This window comes from Letharia lupina (assembly GCF_014066315.1).
Source record: "Letharia lupina isolate WasteWater1 chromosome Unknown contig_3, whole genome shotgun sequence".
Classification (NCBI taxonomy): domain Eukaryota; kingdom Fungi; phylum Ascomycota; class Lecanoromycetes; order Lecanorales; family Parmeliaceae; genus Letharia; species Letharia lupina.
Genome location: NW_023502972.1, coordinates 2,571,785 through 2,597,790, shown reverse-complemented (window position 1 = coordinate 2,597,790; position 26,006 = coordinate 2,571,785). Strand labels below are relative to the sequence as shown.

General features: G+C 26.0%; 3 protein-coding genes across 3 annotated transcripts; 1 reads left to right on the top strand and 2 right to left on the bottom strand.

Moving 5' to 3' along the window:
• Nucleotides 1-9: 9 nt before the first annotated feature.
• Nucleotides 10-1,938, top strand: HO133_007529 (uncharacterized protein; the record flags this gene model as incomplete). The annotated part of the gene is made up of 4 exons (XM_037298420.1): nucleotides 10-143; nucleotides 413-1,368; nucleotides 1,430-1,581; nucleotides 1,636-1,938. The coding sequence occupies 4 exons, from the start codon at nucleotides 10-12 to the stop codon at nucleotides 1,936-1,938; spliced, it is 1,545 nt and encodes a 514-aa protein (XP_037157055.1).
• A 1,230-nt stretch (nucleotides 1,939-3,168) lies between these two features.
• On the bottom strand, nucleotides 3,169-4,395 carry HO133_007528 (uncharacterized protein; the record flags this gene model as incomplete). Its single annotated transcript, XM_037298419.1, has 3 exons — nucleotides 3,169-3,239; nucleotides 3,311-4,295; nucleotides 4,357-4,395. 3 exons carry the CDS (start codon nucleotides 4,393-4,395, stop codon nucleotides 3,169-3,171), a joined length of 1,095 nt encoding a protein of 364 aa, XP_037157054.1.
• An 18,793-nt stretch (nucleotides 4,396-23,188) lies between these two features.
• On the bottom strand, nucleotides 23,189-23,865 carry HO133_007527 (uncharacterized protein; the record flags this gene model as incomplete). The annotated part of the gene is made up of 2 exons (XM_037298418.1): nucleotides 23,189-23,339; nucleotides 23,396-23,865. The coding sequence occupies 2 exons, from the start codon at nucleotides 23,863-23,865 to the stop codon at nucleotides 23,189-23,191; spliced, it is 621 nt and encodes a 206-aa protein (XP_037157053.1).
• Between the last annotated feature and the right edge of the window lie 2,141 nt (nucleotides 23,866-26,006).

Genomic DNA, 26,006 nt, shown 5'->3' with positions numbered 1-26,006 from the left:
AAGTACACAATGCTGCCAACCAAAGACAACGACACTGAGACATACGAATCTCCCATCGATCAATCTGCGGAAGAAGTTGCCAAGGACAAGTCAGCTTTTCAGAGGCTGAAAACATTTCATGGCCGGTATCTAAGTAGAGAAACGTGAGTTCGATTTATTTACCTCTGATGCAATTCCAAGCATGTTGCCCGAAGATTTCGTATTGACAGCGGCGCAAACCCATAAACAACTATACTCGATGCCAAGTACTTGGCCTGAGCTGTCCCCGCACGTCAATGTCAGCTTTGAGCGGTTTTGACCATGATTTGTTAAATATATATACGCCCATCACGACCGCCACTTTCTTTTAACAGCGTACCTGATGCACGCATTTGATTTCCCAACGTCATCAATCTCTAACTTGTCTTTCCAGATATCAAGGCTCGTTAATTTTCAATCTTTGCGCCTTCCTCCTCCCAGCATTATACAGCACGCTCAGCAAGCTATGGATCGCAAACATCGACCCAACCCAAGTGGTCACCACCGATGTCTACACCTACATCGGCACCGTGGCAAATGTCCTCAACGATGGCCTTCCAAGAGCCGCTTGGCTCGTCATCGGAGACAAAGCCACCAGGACCATGTCCTCTCGACTCGGCCTATCATACACCCTCATTCTCTTCCAGACCGTGCTAGGAGCCATCATGACCATAGTATTCATCGCGGCTTCCAATCAGCTTGCCGCCGCCTTCGTCCCAGCGCAAGTCAGAGAGGCATCCATAACATACGTTCGCATCTCTTCGGTCTCGGCACTGTCTTCTGCCATGCAAGTCGCTGTATCGGACTGTACACGGGCTTTGGATAATCCGGATGTACCATTGTTGATCAGCTCGACGAGTTTCGTCATCAACATCATGCTCGACCTGCTGATCATCTCCAAGTTCCATGTGGGATCATGGACGCCAACGATCATTGATCAAGCCCTCATCAGGCTCGCTTGTGACATGAGCTCCGCCCTTCTTGGGCTTGTGTATTTTATCTACATTGCGACAAAGATGCACCGAAAGTCCAGTGAAGACTCCGATGAAACGATAAGGCCCGGTATCAGAGCCTTCAAAGTCCTCGCCCGTCCATCAGTCTACACTTTCACGGAGTCCGCAATCCGAAACTCGCTGTACTTGTGGCTCGTCAGCAGGATCATTTCGCTCGGCGAGAGCTATGGCACTGCGTGGGGTGTGTTCAACACGATCCGCTGGGGGCTGGTCATGGTGCCAGTCCAAGCTTTGGAAGCATCCACGCTAGCATTCGTTGGCCACAATTGGGGCCAATGGCGAGCACGCGTGGGAGTTGGTTTGCGAAAGCCCAAAGCCTCCAGACGGGACCTTTTGGGTATGGTTTTCCCATCTTCGTCGTGGCTTTTGGTCCCCTGCTAACCCTCCGCTCGCGACAGACATCATGCACCCAGCATTCATCTCTTGCGTCATTGCCCTCGTCGTCGAAGTCCCGGTCTGTATCTGCCTTTCACTATGGGGCATGGAATCCTTCGCGTACTATCTCTCCGACTCCACCGAAGTCGCAGTGATAACCAAGAAAATGTGGAAGGTCGGCTCCCTCCCTCTCACCCTCTCCCAACCCCTCCACTAAACATCCATCCAGAACATAGACTGGTGCTACATCTTCTACGCGGTCCAGTACCAACTCGCCGCCATCCTCCTCGCCACCAGTCCCCGCTGGTACCTCTACCAAGCCCTCGGGTCCAACTTCCTCTGGATCCTCCCCTGGGCCATCGTCGTCACCAAGGTCCGGCTGTCGGAAGAGCGCGCGTGGACGTTCTACGCGATCATCTTCGGCGGGGCGCTGGTGTTCGATCTCTTCGACGTGGGTATCACGCTCGGGGTTTGGGCCTGGCGGTTAGCGAAGGGGAAGGTCTCGCTGGGGAGGGTCCACAGTACGCTCTAGGCTGGGATGGGCATGAGGGGCAGAGAAATGGCGGAGTCGATCGCGTAGAAGGGTCGAGGTCATTTTGGCTAGAATCTTCTACCTCCCTATCAATCCACGTCCCCTGAAGCCAGACTCCCAACACCGCAAGCGGAGAAAATGTCACGCACTGGCACTGGCGTAGGAAGCAACGGAGGCGTCGCGGCTGGGGAGGTGATCAAGGCTGAAATTCAAAGCGGGGCATTCGGCAGTGATGGAAGGTAAAAGGTATCCAATTCGTAATAGGTTCGATTCCTCTTGGCGCTGGTACAATGGTGTTGCGGTGTTTCTGATTTTCCGGCAGCGCCAATACTGCAATGTTGCCGTTGCATCTTCCCCAAAGGTCGTAGGTTCGAATCCCGGTTATACCTGGTTTGCTCAAGTGCTGCAGCAGGAGTGGATGTCTTTTGTCGTGCGGGGGCATGCACCTGTGGTTACGGTCGAGGTTAGAGGGTATTCAATTTGTGATAGGTTCGATTCCTGTTGGCGCTGGTACGATGGTGTTGGGGTGTTTCTTATTGTCTATGGAGGCGGAGGGGAAATGTGCGGAAGTCAGTGCTGAGTGGTTTGGGAGATGGTTGAAAGGATGGGAAGGAGGAAGAGGAGATGAGACAGGAGAGGGACAGCAGGAAGAGCGGGAGGGGGATGAGGATCGTTGGTGAGACGTTGAGGGAGGCTAAGGCCGATAAGGGAGGAAATATAGAACAATATTGGAACCTGTGTCCGGGCAGAAGAGCAAAACGTAGAAGATCTCGTGTTAGGAACATTTGGAATCGGTTGGGATGGAGTCACATCTGCGCCGCCCCACCGGAGACGATACCCAAGAGCAGGGTAGATGTGGACTGATATACCCGATCCTGTTTTAAACGATACAACGCTTAGATGGTGAACCCTTACAACTTGCTCGCTGGTTCGAGACAAGGCGATTAGAAAAGCATAGGTGATGAGATGCTGGAATTCCATATCGATGAGGCATGATGAGTTCATCAACGTAAAACAAAGAGCACTGTACTGTCACATCCTCAGAGCATGGTCATCATTTACCAGGAGGGCTAATGTCGGCGTCTTGAATGGTTTTGCGCTGGACTCGACTCCTGGTATGGATATTCATGCGTGAGACGCTCGCTTGCTGGTATGAAAATAATTACAGTCGAATGACTATACCGCCCTGAAACTCATGCTGTTGAATTCTAACCATCCGACGAATTTCGTCTAGCCTCCTGAGCCTTGTGAGCCGGCTCCGGCTATGTCAACAAGGTACTGGGCAACAGTGTTGATATCACCTAAGGAGAAGAAGACTACTTAGCGCCCATCCTTTCCACTTTTGTCTCTGCTCATATAGATGTCCGCATACTTTTTCGTTTAGGAGGCCTTCCACCTTTGTTCTTCCCCGGTGCCTTTTCACCCCGTTTCCGCTTATACCCGGCAGGTCTCGCGGTACCGTTCGGTAATTCATCATCTTCCATCGATATGGGTGTGCGTTCGGGTCCGCTGCCCTTCTTCCTACGCTGGGATAGTGGTGGTATTTCGAGTGCTTCGGCCGTCGCGACTTCGCCTCTCTTCCGCCGAGCGGGCGGCGGTGACATTCCGGCTGAGGAGGGATCGAATGATGGTTGGAGGTTAGTATCGGGATGGGAAGCTGAGCGCCATGCTTGGTTCAAGGCTTGCTGCATTCCGTTTGTCGCATTAGCTACTTGCTTGTCGACGTTGTTTCTCATTGTGACCAGCTTTGCGTGTATCTTTACCGAAGCCTCGATATGCCGTTGGAGCTGTTTGTTCAGACTATCCGCGCTCTGACCGACGACCTCTTCGTCGGAGTTTTCCGGCTCGAATGTGCCATCGTCCCAGACAGCGTATCCTAGTCTCAGCTTCTCATTTTTCGTCAATCCCAGCTGATGTACGCCCGTCTCGTCCGTTCTCTTCGCCACAAATTCTATATTCACCATGTCGTCATCCGGGTTATGCTCGTTGGTAGAGAAGCTGAAGCGGAGGTACGGATAGCCAGACTCGTCGCGCACTTCACTAAAAGTGATCATGGCTTCATTCTCCACAGAACCTTCGCCAGGTGCTTTGTTTGTAGCCAGGTCGAGACGGTTGACGATCTTATCTTGGTAATCCATAATGTATTCGAGCTCGAGGCTGCCGAAATTGAGAGAGACATTGAAGTGCCTACCAACGCCTCCTTCCTCGGCAGGTAATTTTTGAAATTTCAGCTCCCAATTTGAGAGGTCTATTTGTGAGCTCCAATCCAGCGTTCGCCTCTTTCCTTTGCAGTATGTCCAGACAACGTGGTAATCGCCTTCAACGTGTTCCACGGGAAAATGTTTAGGCGTGAGTTGCTATGAAGGAGACTTATGGTTAGCGAAGAATCCCATAGCATTGTATCATAGAACATCATACTAGGCCATCTGTTAGATCCCCGTCATCGAAATACCTCATGATGGCAGCCGCTAGGTCCGCTGGGTCCGCTTCCAGTTGTCCAGTAACCAGTGCGCTCTATATTAAGGAGAGAAGATACGTAGCAGATCCACGCACACGGGCAAGAAAAAGAAGTACAGAGTGGGGAATGGGTACGGGATGGAGAAAGATTGCGCTCGAAGAGGAAGAGGAAGAGATGCGGTGGCACGGTGGCTGGGGAAAAGGCTAGCGCTGGGCAGCGCTTACCTTAAACTTCGTCGTAAGTTATAAATTGCAAATTAAATAAGAATGCTTGGCAAAGCTGATCCAGCTCCACCTCCGACTTTTTATTAGCGTTATTCATAGAAAATTGTAGAGAATATACTTACTATTCTTATAATAGCCACTGTTATTTACTATTTTAATTAAATATTCGCGATATTAAAGCTAGTAAATATATACGCTTTTTCTAATATTTTATCTCTAACTTAGATATATAATAGCTATATCGCTAGCCCTTACTTTAAACGCGATATTATTATTTAAAAAGAATTTCTTTATATATTAATATACTTAACTCTTACTTAAATCTTATTAGCGATTTAAAGTTATAGCTACGAATATTTATTTTAATATATTAATAGCGTATTAATAGAAGTAAAATTTTACTATTTATAATAATATCGTAATCTTTTATAATAGATATATTTATATATAAGAGCGATGCCGTAATCTCTTATCTACTATTTTAAATATTTTTCTTAATTATTAGCGTTAAAAGCTATAGCTATATTAAGATAAATTAATATAATTCTTAAAAGAGAAGTAGAATATTAAGATCTATAAGTCTATTATTTATAGAGCTCTAAAATAGATTAGAGTTATATATAAGAAGAATTAAAGAATCGATTTTTAAAGTAACGTACTTCATATTATATAGTAGATATTTATAAGTTAGATTAAAACGGAGTAACTAATCTTTATTAATAAGTTATTATTTAAGCTATAAATAATATAGCGGTTTATAGTCTATACTTCTATTAATAATCTTACTTAATATTATAGTAATATAAATAAGATAATACTTTTAATATTCTATCTATATATATTACTATTAGCTATCTACTCTATATTAAAATTAAAAAAAGCTATTATAGTAAGAAAGATATTCTTAATTAACTAATTAATCGATTATTATTTCTTTATAACGAGTATTTTAAAAAGCGTAATATTATTATTCTAGATAACGTTAGCGTTTATATTAATTCTTATATTATTAAGATTATATAGACTAAAGACTATTTTATTAAATATCTTTTTTTATACTTATTTAATTATAATTCTATCGAATTAATATTTAATATTCTTAAGGCGTAAATATAACGTTATTTTAAGATCTTTTAATATATCTTTTAGAATGACTTTAAAGAATTTCTAAAGTATATAATCGATATTAATAGTTATAATAGATTTACGATAGAGTATTTTAAGTATAATACTATAGACTATATATTTAATAATAAAATTAAAATATTTAAATAAGATTTAAAGTATTTAATTATAGAGATCGCGGAGTAATTATAATAAAATACTATATAATATTAATTAAATTCTTTACTTTATTTCTATCTTTATTTTAATTATTCTAGAGTATAGATATACTAATAAATCTTTCTTTATAAGATCTTAAAGATTAATAAATCTTCTTTTAAATCTCGAAGAAGATTATATAATAAATCTTTACTTATTATATATTTATAAATATTAATAAACGCGTTAAATAGAGCTTTTATATTATTTATATCTTATATCTACTATTTAATAAACATCTAAATTTAATAGATCTAGAGCTTTCTCGCCGCTTTATTTATTATAAAAGCGTAGTTTACTAGCGGTTAGCTAGCGGATATAGACTATAAAAGACGTAGAGTTATTATGAAATTTAATAATATATTTAATAGTAGAATTAATCTTTAAGAAATATTAAAACTTCGAGATATATAAAGTAAACTTATATTCGTTAAGCTTCTAGATATATAAGATATATTATTAAAATTAGATTCTAAAAGAAATCTTAATATAATATATATAATATCGAAGTCTTAGCGTAAATAGCGCTAAGGCTTATAATAGTATTAGATTTAATAATTATCTCTTCTTTTAAATCTTAATTTTTAGATATCTAAAAAAATAGAATACTTATTAAAAAATCTTTAAACTCTAATAGAGAAATAAGAGAAAAGTATTAATTTATTACGATATCGTTTTAACGATATAATAGAACTAATTATTACGCGTTATAAATGCGCTATTAATATATTATATAATAATATTAATACTACTTTTAAGAATAATATCGCTTCTATAATACTAATCGATAATAATTTATAGTAAATTAACGCGCTTAATATTAACGTTTTTATAGCGCTAATTAATAGTCTTTATAGCGAATAGATATTTAATTTAAAAATTTATAATAATCTTTAAAACTTTAATAAGTAAAAAAAGATAGAAGAGTTTTTTTATAAACGACGTTATTTTTATAGCGTATTAAGTTAATAGCGAAATAATATAATAATAACTTCTATTATAAATATTTAAAGAAAATAATTAATAGAGCGACGCGTCTACGATAATACTTTTAATTATTAATTAATAATAATAATAGAATAATAATAATAGTTAGATAACGCGGCTTTATAAGTAATAGCGAAATATTATTATATCGCTAGTATTTATATTACTAAGTATTATCTACTAGTATTAACGCTATAATAAAGAATATAAAAACCTCTTTCGAATTATTTATTTTTATTCTTTATAACTTCTAACGCCTCTCTTATAAGTATTTACTTTAATATTATAATATTAATATTAATATTAATATTAATATAAGTATAGTATATCTTATTATATTAATAGTCTATCTCTCTTTACTATAAGTATCTTATTATTATTAATTATATTAATATATAAACTAATAATTTTATAATATTCTTTTTTAATAATAATAATAACTTTAATAGTAAATATATAATCGCTTTATAGACGCAATTATTAATCTCTAACTATTTTTATTATTATCGCTTTATATATATAATTACTAATAAATCTTAATATCTAATTTATTATATAAAACTTATTTTTATTAAGATAACGATTTATATATTTAAAATAAGTCTTTCTCTTATAATAATTATAAGATTAAAAAACGCGATATTAATCGCTATATTAAAATCTCTTTATATCTTTAAATATAGATAAGAAAATTAATATAATATTATCGCCGCGTTAAATAATTTTAATAAATATCTTATTAACGAGTTAAGCTTAATAAGAAGATTATTTAATAATATAAATTATAGAGATATATAATAATAATAACTTTAATTATCTCTATTATAATTATAAATCTCTAAGATTAATTTATAGCGATAAATAAGCGCGTAGCGAAGTTAGAGAAAATAAATAAGTTACTAAAGAAGAAGCTTAAAAGCCTTTATCGATATATAATAAACGTCGATAAGTATTAACTCGATAATTATATTTTAATTATCTTCTTATTAAAATAGTAAATTAATAAATTTAATTTAGAATCTAATAATAAGATAATAAAGAATATTTAAATAGCGATCTTTTTTTAATAGTAACGCTAATATAAGATTTTTAAATAATTCTTTTATAGCTACTCTAGATAAAAATATATTTATATTAATAATATATACTCTAATATAATATATCTTTTTTATAATAGAGTTTAATAAATAATTAAATAATATAATTATTTAATTAATTTATATTTTAATAGTAATAAGTATAGAGAAATATATATATAATATAAGTATTATCTAGAAATATATCTAATCTAATTAATATTTATATCTTATTTTATCGCGTTTACTTATTTATCATTAATTTATATAATTAAATAAGCTCTTTAATAATAAGAGACTTATTATTATCTATTACTTAATACTTTTACTTATTATTTATCTATTTATAAACTTAAATTAACTTATTAATATTAATAAGTTTATTATTTAATAGTTATTAATTATACTCTTTATCTTAATTAATTTATTTAACTTTATATTAGATATCTTTCTTATACTTAATTTTATTAATAATTTCTTTAATCTTTTAAAGCTTATTATTATTAATAAGCTTAAAAGTTTATATAAAGATATTCGTTATATTATTATAATCGCGATTATAATAAAATTTAAATAACGATATATAAAAGATATTATAGATTTTATATATTAAGAGTAAAAGTAAGCGATATATCTACGCTTTTATCTTATTTATAATCTAAAATAATCTTATAAATTTATAAAATAACTTCTTATTTAAATATTTTTACTTTAAATTCTTAATCGCTAATATTATTAAATTATTTATCTTATAGCTTTAAGACTAATATATTTTATTATAATATTTAAATTAAATCGTAATAGCGCTATAAAGACGCTTTACTATCTTATTTCTTAATACTTATAATTTCTTTATTCTATTATTTATAGCGAATATCTTTCTCTCGATAAAGTTATTTTTAATCTTTTAATAAATTTTAGAATAATATTTATATATTAAAAAGAACGATATCGTTTTAATAAAGAAATATTAACTATTTATATAAACGAACTCTATTATTAATAGTTATTTTATTTAAATATTTTACTTATTATTAGCGAATATACGTAAAAAATATTCTAGTACTTAATTTTATTACTTAATTTACTTATTAATTTATAAGTAAAAGATAATATTTAGATATCGCTTAATTTTAAAATAAAAGTAAATAAAAAATTAGAAGTTATTAATAAATATAAAATCTCTATTATTAATAATATCGTTTAATATATTATATTAATATACTATTTCGAAATAAAATACTTTTATTAGTTAAGCGATATTAATCGTAATAAATATAGAAATATATTTTATTATTTTTATAAATTAATCTATTATAATTAAAATAGTATTATAAATAATATTCTTATACTTACTCGCTAATAAGTTAATAATAAAGTCTATAGAAATTTTCTTTTATAGCTTAATAACGATAAAAAGCGAATTTAATTCGTTATAGAGACGATATCGCGAAGTCTTAATTTATTAATAAATATTATATATCTTAATATAAATTATATAATCAATAACTTATTTTAAGCTTTTATTTTAATAATATTTATAAGTAAATAGCTTATATATTTTTATAGTATTAAAGTATTTAAATAATAAATTATTATAATATTTATTAATAAGCTCTTCTTTTAAAATCTTATTTCTAGAGATATAAAGATAACTATTATATCTTAATAGTCTCTCGAAATTTAAGATCTATATTTAATTATATACGCGACGCTTAATCGCTAATTTATTAATATTAATTCGAAAAAAGCTTATTTAATTATTATAGACTTATAAATCTTAAATTAATATTTTTATTAATCTTTAAAATACGTTATAAGTAATCTCTTATATAATCTTAAACTCTCTTCTAGAAATAATTATTTAAATATTAATAATATAAAACGTAAACGCTATCGTCGTTATAATCTTCTTATCTCTTTATAACTACTTATCGCTAATTTAAAATATAAATTTATTTTATAATATTAATAGTAATTTAATATTTAATAGCGAAGTTCTTTTATAATTAAAGCGTCGCGATAGTAAATCGATAAAATTTAATTTATCTATTTAGTAAAAAAATTATAAATTATAAATAGTTAATTTTAGCGTCTAATAAGCTTATCTAAAGTTTAATTTTTTTATTTTATAAAGTTTTTAAGATTATTATAATTTATTAGAATCTTAATATTAAATATACTATCTTCTAGATAGTAATATTATTACTTTATAAATACTATAATAGCAAATAGCTCTTAATTATAAATCTTATAATTTTATTTTATAGAAATTATTTTTCTAAATTAAAATATTATTAGTCGCTAATAATTATTCTTATTCGATTATAAAAGTATAACTCTTATATTAAAGTTAGAAGTATTAGTCTTAAGATATAATTTTAAATTTAAATTATAATAATATAGAAATAGCGCGATTATAAAAATACTTTAAAGCTATTAAAAAGTTAGTTTAGCGCTATTTATATATTTTAATAATCTAGATTTTTTATTATTTTTATTTTCTTTAAGTAAGTTAATAAGTAACGCTATTATATTAAAATAGTTATAAATAAATTATTAATAAAAATTAATAAAGTCTAAAAAGACTTATATATCTCGATAATTTTTTAATTTTAATTACTTTTTAATAATAGCGATATATTTCTAATTTATCGCGATATCTTTAATAAATATAATAAATCTTAGAAACTTAATTTATTCGATATAGAATTAATAGTTTTTAAGATTAATATATAGTTGAAACTAGTATAAACGCTTAAATATTTATTTAATATATCGTTAATACTTCGCTAAATTAGTACTATAAATTAGAATATTATTTAAATATATTATATATATTATATTTACTAGATTTATAAAAGCTCTATTAATATATATTTAAAAAGTTATTAATATATTAGCGAGCTTAAAAGATATAATTAAATATTCGAAGTAATTATAAGAGTAAAAGTACTTAGAGCGAACTAATAGACTTACTTATATCGCTTATTAAGCTATAAGCTATATAGCTAAAACGAGTATTTAATATACTTAATAAAGTCTTAAATACTTATAAATCCCTTTTCCTCTTCTTCTTTTTTTTAATTATTAATTTATCTAATAACTAATCTATCTATTCTATTAACTACGCATCTAGATCTTATAATTATATAATTATTATATAGTTTTATTAAAAGAGACCTTACTACCTTATAATTCTAATAACTTTATTTATATAAAGCTACTTAATTTAACTATAGTAAGTAACTTATAAATTAATTCTATTAATTTATAAAGTAGAAATATCTTATTATAATTTATAGATAACGTTTCTAACTTAATAGACGACTCTTATTAGAATATATCTATTATTTAACTAAGCGATTATAATACTAATTCTAATATTAATAAAAATTCTAATAATACTATCGACGAAAATAATAACCGCCGAAGCGTTATATCTAATAACTTTTTATTTATAGATAAAGATCTTTATCTCATAAACTTAACTTAAATTTAACGCTATTAATTTCTAAAGCTTAATACTAAAAAGTAATTAATTATCGAAAAATTTAAGTTAATTAAAATATAGAATATATAAAAATATCGCTATAAGTATAGTAATAATTATTATTATAATTTAAGTTATAAGAAGATAAGCGTTATTAAGATATTTAATATATAATATCTTAATAACTATAGCTTAATAATTATATTTTTTTAAGATTATAACGATTTTATTATCTTAATACCTTATATCGATTTTTATATAAATAAAAAAAAGACTTATTAATCTTTTACTCTCTTAATAAATACTAAAAAATAAATCTAGAGAAATATTAGAAATACAATACTATATAATATTAAAGAATTTATCTAAAAGAAATATAAGAAGTAATACTTAAACTAAGTTTATAATTTAATTATTAAGTTTTATAATATAGAATATTAATTAGTTAAAGTAATTATAAGAGATATATAATCGATAGCTAGCTTTAATAACTATCTTACTATATTTTAATTATAATAAGATTACTATATAATTAATTTATAATATATAAAAAATCTATAAGATAGAAAAAATTTCTTTAGAAGCTATAAAGAAGATTATTTAACTTATTATCTATATTATATTATTATAATAATATTAAAATATAAAATAAAAACTATAAAAAATAAAAGAGCTCTCTACTTTAGATAAAACTCGCTTTAATAATAAGATAAATAATTAGAGAAGTAGTAATTAATAATATACGAAGTCTAAGAAATAATATATAAAGAGCTAATAAGATTAAAAGAAGAGTTTATTTTTATTAATATTATAAGATTAAAAGTCTAAACGAATTAAATTTAAAAATAGTAACTCTTATATTAAGTCTAAGATATCTCTTATTAAAATATAATATTATAATTATAAATAGTTAAAATATTATAAGAATTTATCTAAATATTTAAACTACGTTATATATAATAAAATATATAATTATAGATTAAATAAGAGAAAAGATAAAGTCTAATACTTATCGCTATAATATTAAATATATTATTAATTAAATCGCGATCTCGCTTTCTATTATTAAGAGATAAAATTATTATATCGAGTGAAAAGCGTAAAGTAACTATTCTAATAAATATTAATAATAAAAAAATCTTTATATTATAATCTTTTATTAAAGAGATATAGATTTTTAAATCTAAATACGCGTTAATAATAGTATATACTATTAATAATTATTAAATACTCTTATATAAGAAGTATAATTTAATCTTTAATCTCGCGAATAGTTAAGAAAAAAAGTAAGAGTAAATTTTAAAGATATATATTATAGATATATAAGAATATAATCTTATTCTTAATTTCTTTTAAATTTATAATATCGATTTAGATATTTATTAATATAAATAATTTTAAATCTATCGCGATTTTTTTATAAGCGATAAGATATAAGTAGATATTATAATAATAGATATAAAGTAGTTTATATTATTAACTAATATAATAATTATATATAATTTAAAATAAATATTTATCGCTCTCTTATATTAGATTTTATTTAAAAGTAATAAAAATAATTATAATAAAGCTATATAATATAATATTATATAGCTAGATAATCTTAATATATTTAAATAATTTAAAGATTTATTAAAAGTCTTTTTAAAAGAATTATCTAATAGTTTTAATATATATAATTAGATTAAATATCTAATTAATTTATTATCTAAGAAGCTATTTAGAAATAATTTAATTTATAATATATTATATAATAAATTTATAGCGATTAAAGATTATTTAAATATTACGCTTAAGAGAAAATAGATTTAATTCTTAATTAGTTAAATTAATTTATTAATACTATTTATTAAGAAATTAGATAGCTCGCTACGATTATATATTAATTATTAAAAGTTTAATAAGATAATTATTAAGAATAATTATTTATTATTTTTATTTTTAAAGATTTTAAAAAGATTTATATATATAAAGTACTTTATTAAAATTAATATTTATAATATATATTATAAAATATAAATATAAAAGAAAAATAAGTAAAAAATTATCTTTCGAACTCGCTATAATTAATTCGAGTATTAAATAATATCTTTTAATTTTATAAATATCTTTATAATCTTCTAAATTTATATAAATAAAATACTTAAGCTATATATCGATATCTTCTATATAATATACTTAAATAATATATTAATCTATTTTAAAATAAAAGAGTTATATTAGAAATATATATATAAAATATTATATATATTATTAAAATATCGACTTTATATAAAGCTATTAAAATATACTTTTAATTATAATAAGATTATTTTTTTAAGATTTTTAATAAATTAGCGTAATATCTAAATAGAGCTATTATATATTAAGATTATTATTAAATAGCTAGAATTAAAATTTATTAAGAATATCTTAATCTTTCTAAAGTTCGTAAATTTCTATTAATAATTTATATAAGGCTTTTTATAGATAGCTATATCTTTAATAAATCTAACTTAAAAAGTAAAGAAAGGCGAGATTAAATTACTCTTTATATTTAATAAAAAAGTATATAAGACTTTTAAAATACTTAAGCGAATATTTATTATTATATTTATATTAAAATACTATAATTAGAAAATATTACTTATTATAAAGATTAATATTTTTAATATAGATATAGATAGTATACTTAGTTAACTAAGCGATAATAGATAATAATACTCTATTACTTTTTCTAGCTATAAATTTAAAGACGCTAAGTCTTACTAAGATATATATAATAAAAAACTCTATATAATTATATTAAGCTTTAAGAATTAAAGATATTATTTATAAGATAATAAGTATTTTATTTATATAATCTTAAATTATAATAATTTATATTATTCTATAATAATAAAAGAGTTTAATATAAAGTAGATTCGCTAGATTTTAAAATTAGCTATATTTAATTTTATAATTAAATATTATAAGAAAAAATTTAACTCTATAAATATATTATTAAGAAGATTTAATATTATTAAATTAAATAATAGCGAGAATAATAATAATAATTTTCTCTTTATCTTATAAAATAAGCTTCGCAATTAGAAATATTAATCTAATCTATAAAAATATAATAGTATATTTATTATAATTAAATTTATAGCGTTAATAGAGTAACTAGATAGTATTATTATTATAAATATCTAAATTATTAATTTAAATAAGAGAGTATTTAATAAATAAATATATATTCTAGATACTATAATATTATCTTAATTTCTAATTTATTAAATTTTAAAATTAAAGAGATTTTATTTAAAATTATAAAAACTAATAATAATATAGCTATTTAAATTATAATATAAAAATACTTTTATTATAAATAAGAAGTAGCGTTAAAAATATACTACTAAATAAAATAAGTTTTCGAAATAAAAAGTTAATAAGAATAGACTACTATATTATAACCTTATAATCTATATTTCTAATAATTCTACTATAAAAAAAAGATTTTTTATATAAATTATAATAACTCTAATACTAGATACTTTATTTATAAGTATATTAAGAAAAATATTAAGTCTAAATATTATTAAATAAATATAATAAGCGATATAATAGAGTATATTTATATTTATCTTAATTATTAAAAAATATAAATTTATTATTATAAATTATATAGCGAGTTAACGTCAATTTCCTTAGATAATATAAATTTATTTTATATTATAATATTAGATTTTATTATAAATCTATTATTTATAAGAGATTTATATATTAATAAGATTTATAATATTATTTTAATCTTAATAGATAAGCTAACTAAGTATATAACGTATATAATAATTATTAAGAATTTAAAGATTAATAATCTTATTAATATCTTATAGCGAAAGTTTATATTATTATATTATATAATACGTAACTTAATTTCGAATTAAGACTCTCTATTTATAAGTAAGTTTTAAATAATACTATATTAATATCTAGATATAAAATATAAACTTAATATTATATTCTATTCTTAAATCGATAATTAGACTAAAAGATAAAATTAAATATTAAAATATTATTTATAAGTATATTATAACTATAAATAGAATAACTAATTTAAAATCTTATTAATAATTATATTTATATATAATAATAATATATATACGAGTATTAATAAGATTTTATAAGATCTATTAATAAAATATATAGTAAATTTAAAAAATACTTTTAAGGGTAAAATCTAAAGAAGAAAAGTATTATTTATTATAGAGTGAGTAGAATAGTTATAAGAGATAAGATTATATCTAAAAGAATTATAAGAGCGAGCGTTAAAGTAATAAGTAAAGTATTATAATAATAATTATAAGACTATAATTTTTAAAAAAAAAAGATAAAGTATTATTATAAAGCTTAAATATATATATCTTATAATTAAAGAAAAAAACTTAATTATAGATAGCTTAGGTCTTTTAAAGTGCTAGAGAAAATAGATATATAGATTTATAGATTAAATCTCTCTATTAGATATAAAAAAATTTATTCTATATTTTATATATCGCTATTAAAGCTATAATACTCGCGTAATAATAATTTAAAGTTATAAATAGTTTTAATTAATAAAGAAGAAGAATAGAAGATTAATAAGATATTAGATAAAAGAGTTTATAAGAATAAGATTAAATATCTTATTAACTAAAAAGACTTTTTATCTTATAAAGCTTTATAAAAATTAATAAAGTATCTTAAAAATATTAAAGATATAATTAAGAACTTTAAGTAAATAAAGAAGTTATATAAATTAATATTTAAGATAAAGTTAAAGATATAATTATTAAAAGAAATTAAAAAGTAAGAAAGATTAAGAAAGTAGTAATAGTAAAGAGTCTAGATAGGTGAATAAGTTATAATTAAAAAGTCTAGCGAAAATAGCTAAGATATTTATAGATTGATTTTAAAGCGCTAAGGCGTTATATATAATAAGAAAAATAATTATTAAAGCTATATATAAGATTATTACTACTTAATATTAGCTTATCTATTATCTTATATTAAAAAATAATTATTTATTTAAAAAATTTACTAGATAGTGAAAAGATTTAATATAAAGAGTAATAAGAGAAGTAATTAAAGAAGAGGCGAAGATAATAATATTATATCGAAATTTCTTAATATAGCGAGCCGCTATATATATTAATTACGTACTCTAATATATATTAATTAAAATTTATATTATTTTAATAATAAAGAGTAATATAAATATTCTTATTAATATAGACTATAATAAGAATATTAATTTAGTAAATTTGATTAGATCTATAATATATATATAACTCTTATAAGAATATTATTTATATTTATACTAGCGCGAGCTAGTAGAAAGCGCGGTATAAATTATATAAGAGTTATATATAAGAGTATATATATAATAATAGTAAAAGAGAATTAATATATATTAGCGTAATCTTTTAATTATCTAATATTTCTTTTATTTATAAATAGCGTTTAAAGTAATAATAGAGGGGGCTAATAATCTTCTTAGTTAAGTATATCTTTAAAATAAATATAAATATTTATTAATTATAGCGCGGGGTGTAAGAATTATAATAGCTATAAGTATTTAATAACTTATAGGGTTATAAAAGCGAAGATTTAATATTACTATTAATATATTAATATACTTCTTATATTATTTAAAAAGTATTATAAAGTATTCTTCGAGATATTTATTATATATAAAGTTAATCTAAGTAACTTTAATCTTACTTAACTATTATCTTAATTAATATATATATTATACTATTATAATAATGCGTAGCTCGCTATTACGATATTATAATAGAAATAAATAAAGATAAGATAATAGATATAAAGAAGAATTAAATATTTATCTATAATAATATCGATATTAATATTATTATTAAAAAGAATAAAAGTTAGATTAAAAGTAAGGCTTTTATATTTATTAATACGACTTTTATAATTATAATAATAAGATTATTATAATTATTAAAATAATAATAATAATAATAATATATAATAATAATAATAATAGTATATTATAATAGAATAGTAATATATTTATATTCTATTAATTAAGATAATAATATATATAGCGATACTATCGCGATTTAGTATATAAATATATTAATATACTTAAAGAGATCTTAGAATAAGAAGTCTAAATACGCTATTATAGTATATATTAATTTAGATTATATTTAAGCTAATAATAAATAATATATAAAAAATTAATAAGTTTATAAGTATTTAATTATAAGATATAATAATAATAAGATTTAGAAGTTAAATCTTTTAAGAAGAAATATAATTATAAGAATAAAAGTAATTAAAGCGAATTAATAGACTCGCTTATATTGCTTATTAGACTATAAGCTACGTAACTAAGACGAGTATTTAATATACTTAATAAAGTCTTAAATACTTATAAGTTCTCTTTCCCCTTCTTCTTTCTTTAGTTATTAGTTTATCTAGTAACTAATCTATCTATTCTATTAACTATATATCTAGATCTCATAATTGTATAGCTGCTACGTAGTTCTATTAAAAGAGGTCTTACTATCTCATAGTAATCGTAGTAATTACGAAACGCTATTTTTTACTTATTATCTTCTTTAATCTAGATTTAATAATAGATATTCTTAAGATTTAGCTTTATAAAGATTTTAAATTTATATAAATAATTTAAAGTCTTAATAATTAGAAATAGCGAGTATTAATTTTTAATAATTATTATATTTAAATCTCGATAATTAATATAAAAATAAAGCTCTCTATTCTTTTTAAGAATAAAAAGAATTAATACTTCGACTAAAAAAGTCGAGTAATAAATTTAATTTTTCTAAAGAAAATTCTTTAAATAGCGTTATAGCTTTATTAATTTCGTTTAAAATAGATTATATAAAAAACTATATAGCGACTTTTTATTACTTTTAATTTTAATAATATAATTTCTCTATTTAAATATAAATAAGATCTCTACTTTTTTATTAGAAAAAATATTATTAAATTCTAATAACTTCTAAAGAAGTTTTAGATTACGCTTATTTTTTAATTCGCTTCGCGCTATCGCGATATATATAATTATAAATATATTTAATTTCTATTTAATAATTTAAATAAGTTTAATTAATTCTTTAATTTATAATTTATTAGCGTTAACTTTAAACTACTATTACTTCGCTATTAAATTTAATAATACTTATAATTAATTTAGCTTAAATATATTTAATATAATATTAAAATCTTTTTAATTAATAATATAAAAGAGTATATTATACTCTTTATTTTAATTTTAGCTATTTATTAATTAATGATTTAACTAATACGCGTTATAATAATATATACTTTAACTACTTAACATTTTTAATTATAATAAAATAATATTATAAGATTTTAAATCTTATTAGATTATAAACTTTTATAAAATTAAATTAATATATACTTTAATATCGAGTAAAGTAATAAATTATCTCTATTCATTTTAAAGCTTTATTTACTTCTTTATAAAAATAGAAGAAATTATCTCTATTAATTATTATTCTTATCTCACTTCTAAGGCGATTATAAAGTCTAATCTTTTTTTATTAATATTATATTAATATTAATAATAGATAATTTATCGAGATCTAAATATTTAGATATTTAATAATTTTATTTATTATAATAAAAATAATTATTCTTCTTATAATTAGAGTTAAAGAATTCGACTTTATATTTTATATTATTCTCTTAAATACGCGCTACTTTAATATTATTATTTAAAATTAATTTAGACTTCGAAATTCGCTTCTTTAAGAGCTTATTCTTAATAAATTCTCTCGAAGATTTTAAATAAGAATTATCGCTAAACTATACGCGTTTTAAAATCTTTTTCTATATAATAATTTAAATAAGAATTTCTTCTTATTATCTTAATATATTATTAATATTTAAAATCTTATTCTTAAACTCTAATTTAAGCTTAGCTAAGAAGAAATTAGCTTAATACTTTTTAGAAAATAAGAGTAAATAAACCTTTAGCTTCTTTAGATAGATCTTAAAAATAGATATCTTTTAATTAAAGCGGTATTTAATTTCCTCTTATTTTTTATAAATAAGAAGATAATAATTTATTAAGTCTATAACTAAATTAAATAGAAACTACTTAAAGAATTTAAAGGTTATACTTCTTAAATTATAGATTTAATAGTATTTATACTATTAAATATTAAGATCGTCTTTTAAAAATTATATATAATAAATAATTCTAATTTAATTAATAATAAAATACTTAGAATTTATAAGAAATTTAATTTCGACTTCGCGAAATTAGCGTAGATACTCTCTCTTATTAATACTCTTATAAGAATATATTCTTTTAAAGCGAAGTATTTTTATTTTAATTAATATATTTACTAAAGACGCGATAGTAATTAGCGTAGATAGATCTCTATTAATTATAAATAATAAGCTAATATTATAAAGCTCGCGATTATAGGCCTCTAATATAATTAACTCTTATTCTTATTTTAAATAACGATTTTTAACTCTAATAATCGTAAGACGTTATTTTATAATAAGAATTTTTATTAATAAGAAACTTTCGAATTAGTTATTAGCGCTATAACGATTATTAATATTATCTTTATTATCTATTATATAATTTAGAAATAAATTCGATATTATAATAATAATAGATCTTTTTCTTTAAAAAATAGAGAGATTAGAATTATAAAGATATAATTTATTAGCGATTAATTAGCGAATATAGATTATAAAAGATATAGAGTCGTTATAAAGTTTAATAATATATTTAATAATAGAATTAATCTTTAAAAAATATTAAAACTTCGAGATATATAAAGTAGATCTATATTCGCTAAGCTTTTAAATATATAAGATATATTATTAAAACTAGATTCTAAAAGGGACCCTAATGTAATATATATAATATTAAAGTTTTAACGTAAGTAGCGTTAAGGCCTATAATAGTATCAGGCCTAACATTTATACTCTTCTTCTTTTACTATTAAAAGCGCTTAATAATATTCTTCTTCTTAATACGCGTATTAATAAAACTTAATTATTATAAAGGTGATATTTTTATTCGCGAAATCTCTATAGTAATAGAAGAAGAAGAAGAAGAAGAAGAAGGAGAAGAGATATTAATTAATTACTACTATAAATAGTTATTGAAATATTAAGATAATATAAAAGAATATATAGACGAAGAAGAAGGCTAATAAGAAGAAAGCTAATAAGAAAGAGATTAATAGAACTATTATAAGTATAATAGCTAATTTTCTTTATTAGCTATACTCGCTATAGACTTTATACTCTTTAATAGATTAAGCTTTATTTATTATTTTATTATAGTCTTTATTTACTTTATTAAAATTATCTTCTTCTTCTTCTAATTATTATTATTAACGCTAGAGTTTATATTTATAAAGACTTTATATATAAATAGAGAAGGTTAATATTAAGTAATTTAATTATCTTAAATAATAATAGTCTATCTCTCTCTTATTATAGCGTTTATCTTATAATACTTATTATTTTTATTAATTTAATAGATACTCTTATATTTATAACTTATAATCTAATATTTTTATCTAATAATTAATTACTTTAGATAATTATTAAGAGTTTTCTATTAATCGTAAATAATAGTATATTAATCTTTAAGATTATTAGTTCTTATTTAATAATAAAAAAGAAACTATATAAGCTCGTCTACGGTCTAAATATCTTTTTTAAAATTAATACGATTAATATAGATAAGCTTTATATTAAGAATATACTTAGAACGCTTTTATTACTCGACTATAGTAATAAACTTAACTCGTTATTCTTATTATTTAATAGATATAATATCTAAAGTAAAGTTCTAACGAGTTCTCTTAAAATAAGTAGATTTCGTTTATTCTTAAATCTTATTAAGATTAATATTTAAGATATAAATATCGAAGCTTTCTTTAATATATAGATCTCTAATCTTATTAAATTACTTAATAAATATTTATAATTTATTTTATATTCTTAATATAGCCCTTATAGAGTACTTATAGAATTTATTTCTTATATTCTTATCTCTCTTTATTATTATAAGAGTTTAAGATAAATAAGACTTTCTAAGTTCTATCTTATTTAGAAACTCTTTAATTATTATTCTAGCACCTCTTTATATAGCTATTTATTCTTTTTTCTCGCGATAAATAATAATAGTATAAATCTCTTACTTATTATTAAGAAATTATTATAATTTAACTCATATATATAATATAATATAAAAGATGTTAATTATCTATGTGATTTATAAATATATATATATACGGTGTTAAGCCTACGCTAGTGGCCCTATAAGTGTCTTTAAGATATCTTATAATACTTATAGCGAACGATAGTAGTATACTATTCTTTAAGCTTCTTCTTATATTATAAAGTCTTTACCTCGATCTTTAGATAAGCTATATATTTCTTCTACTCTTTATAATATATAACCTTCTTCTTTTTATAACGTTTAATAGCTTCTTTCTACTTTTTTAAGATTACTCTATCGACTATAGCTTTAATCTTTATTTAAATAACTTAAATTTTCTTTTATTTCTTCTTCTACTAGACTATAGTAATAATAATATCGTCTTACTTATTCGCGAAAGAGACTCGCTTAGAGAAGAGATAATAATAAGATTTAGAGAGTTTCTAATTATTAATAGTCGTCTTAACTATCTAACGAGAATTAATAATATTTTAAGATATTATAATACTACTATATTTGTATTTAGATTATATAAAAGCTTTAAAAATATAAAGTAAACTAATATAAGAGTAATAAGTACGTTCTCTATAATTTTTTATGAATGGCGCTAATAAAAAGTCGGAGGCGGAGCTGGATTAGCTTTATTAAGTATTCTTATTTAATTTGCAATTTATAAAGGTAGTTTTGAAGGTTTCCGCGCGAGCAGAACCGACTGGCGGCCATCTCGACGGGTCTCTTACAAATTTACAAGTTTCACACTAGAAGCACATAAAGAACAGCAAGATTCCTCATAATGTACTCATTCTTGAAAGTTGTCTGAGTTGGAAAGTTGGATGAGTTGGGCACAAACAAGTCAATCATATATGTGCAGGCTAGCAGTTCGACACCACCGACACCCGTACGGCCAAAGCTTCCAGTATGGCAGTACTCACGGGCATGGTGTCATCTCCCTTCAATATGGCTTTCGTATGGAGGATTGGCCCTGCTTCTATTGACCTCGAACCCCAGTGCCCAATTCACCATGGCGATGGGTTTGAGTCGTATCGCAGGTCTCGGTCGGCTTTCTTTCGTTTGCATTTCGTGTTTATTCCTGCCTTACTCAAAAGGTCGAGCTGACTAAAAGCAATCCTACCGAGACGTGTCAAGTTTTCCCCGGTCTCAAGCGTGGGCCCTCAGCCAGCTGGGTGTCATGCATCATGATGAGATTGTAGTACTCTTCCCATTCGGAACCTTACATCGCTTTTAACAATACTCTCCCAATTGGTGTAGGACTAAGGCCTAAAGCAGTTCTCCTTATTCGCTTCTATATACAAATCGTGTCATACTTTTGAAAGAAGGTTGGTTGGCCGTTTCCAATTGCTATTTTATGAATCTCCTTCATGAGACCAACAGCTGCCTCTCCACGAGTCCCCAAGTCGGCACCCGAAGTGTCAGATTCCTCTCATCCAACCTCCTCTGCCTCTCCTACGCCGTGACGAACTCCATCACCGTCTTTTGCACCGTCTCCCAGCCTACCGGCTCCGACTTCAGTCCTCCTACGCCAAGCACATCTCCAGCTTCTGCCAGTGCAGTCCAGGCAACTCCCATCCACCTGACAGGGTTCCAGTCAACCCTTCTGGTTCCATCAGATTTAAGAAATGCGTCTTTGATGAGAGCTTCGAACGACTCTACGTCCGAGACCCGCGGCAGCTGTATCCTGACTCGTGCCTCTCCGGATGATTGCATGCAGACGTCCTGGATCTCGAATTCCCATGGTCTGTATCTTCGGACGGGGTGGATGCGAGGAACCTTTCGACGCGCCTGCGTTGCTGCTCCAGGCCTGGCTCTTCGAACCCTCGGCCTGGTATTCCGAGCCCTTTGCTACTTCCAGGTCCATCACGAGGATCGATCTTCGGGCTAATCTCGCGGATGAGATACTGTCTTCCGTGAGTTTCTGGCTTGTCTTCGGGTGCCAGGAGAAGAGTCCAGCGATAATCCAGCACTCCACAACGACGCTTGGCAGGTGGCAGTGCGTCCAGCGCGATGTAAAGAACGAAGCCATTGGGCGGTAATGGTGGCGGTGGCGGGTCAAGCTGGTCATACTTTCTCTTCTTGGCTGATGGATTCCTTGATGGGGGATTGGGCGTTGCTAAGGTTGGCATTGCCGCTGCATGATACAAAACCAAAGAGAGAGCATCATCATTTGCGAACGAGCATTCTATTCCCGGAATGCAATGATTGTCATGCACAGTCGGATACGTAAGCACAAAGACACCTGATTCATCAAAAATCATTCGCAGATGCTTGCCTGGCCGGTCAACATCCCCATCCCAGATAGCGCATGGAATCAAAGCACCAGGTTTGCTATCCACAACAGCAAACGTCCCAGAAACCAACCCTTTCCCATTCGCACAATATCTCACTCCAACAATTTCCCACCGCAACAACTCCAGACAGAAACGCCAAGCGTCGCATCGCTTCGAATCGAATCAAAGCGAGCCGTTCTCGACCTGATCTCTGCCGGCCACAAGGGCTCGTTCCCATCCGGTACATTCAGAAAGAGCGACCGAGTTAAGAAAAGGGAAAAAGGGCCGGCGCTTGGGGGGGGGGGAAGGGGGGCAATTCCTCCAATGGCTCAACATGTTGCAAAAGCACAAGGGTGACATGCTGTTTCAACGAAGATTATTCCGGAGACGAAGTGAATACGTCTAAGGAACAAATCCAGGCACCTACACATCCCACCGTCTTTTCCGGAATGGGCACGGAGGAGGTGTTGGCGGCGCTCTTCCCCGGTAGCGAGGCCGTGTACTTTGGCCGACACGTTTTTCATAGGCCGTTGTGCTGTTGATTGGTCCGGGGTCGGTACAGTCAGAGGGTGTGCGTCTTGTAGGGTACTGCCTTCTGTATTGTGCAAAATTCAAAGGTCTGAGAAAAAGAGGACGTGATCAGAAATCGGGCAGAACTGCTGAAGAAAAAGCACCAAATGGTCCCAGCGTGGTATAGTTGAAATACTGGATAGCTATATAGAAGGGATGAATTTGCTTGATTAATCTATCTAGGATTCTAGCCTATATTTATAAATACGTAGAATAAAGAGACCTATTACGTATATTTCGTATATTTCATAGAGAATAAGAAATATACATTTTATTTCTTCTATTAAAATAAAAATAGTAGTATAATCGAAGACGATTATACTTATTACTATTTTCGTCTAAAAATTCTTTAAATCCTTTATTTAATACTCTCTCTAATTTAAGAATCTTTAATCTTTATAAATTAGCTTTTTATTTATAGCTCGATCTATATACTTATTCTTCTAATTAGATCTTAAAGTCGAGGTCTTAATAATTCTTTTATTAGTATATTAGCAAGGTTATTCTTAATATTTACTCTTATTACTATAATTTCTTCTAATATAATCTTCTCTCAAATAAAGTAATATCTTATAGCGATATATTTTATACGTATATAAAATTTAAGATTCTTTACTAATTTCATAGTCGAATTATTATTAATTATTAATAAAATAATTAGATTACTAAATATTAATAGTTAGAATTCTTAAATAAGATTATATATTCAAATAGCTTTCTTAATTACTTTACTTATAGCTATATATTTCGCTTTATAGCTAAATAAAACGACTATAGATTAATATTTAAAGTTTTAAGAGATTAAGCTTTCTTTAAGAGTAAATATTTAATCTTCTATAAAGCGTAATATATTTAGATAATTTCTTTAATTACTATTAATTATTTCTTTAACACTTTTCTTTAATCGAGTTAAGAATATTAATTCTAAATATTTAAAGTCTTTTAGATAAGCGTATAGTCGATATAGCTCTTTTATATAATCGTCGAATAGATTTAATATATATTTAATAACTTTACTTATTACGAAGGAGATATCTAATCTTAAGACTATTACGAGATAATTTATAGATTTGACTATCGTCTAATAAAGTCTAATAAAGTCTTAAGAGACTATTTAATTTTTATTAGCTATGAGTTTATTAATAGAATCTATAGAAGTATTAATAGAATTAATATCGTTAAGCGAAAAATAATTAAGAATTTATTAAATAAAGCTAGCTTAATATAAGTATATTCTCTTAAGACGTATATAAATATATAGTTTTAAGTAGTAAGCGTATTACTCTAGATCTATTATTTTAAACTTCTTTAATATTATCTTCTTAAATTCGATAATATTATTTTCATTTTCTCTAAAGATGTTAATATTATCGATATAGATAGTGAGGAAGAGATTAGAATTATATATAAAGATTAAGCTATCGAAG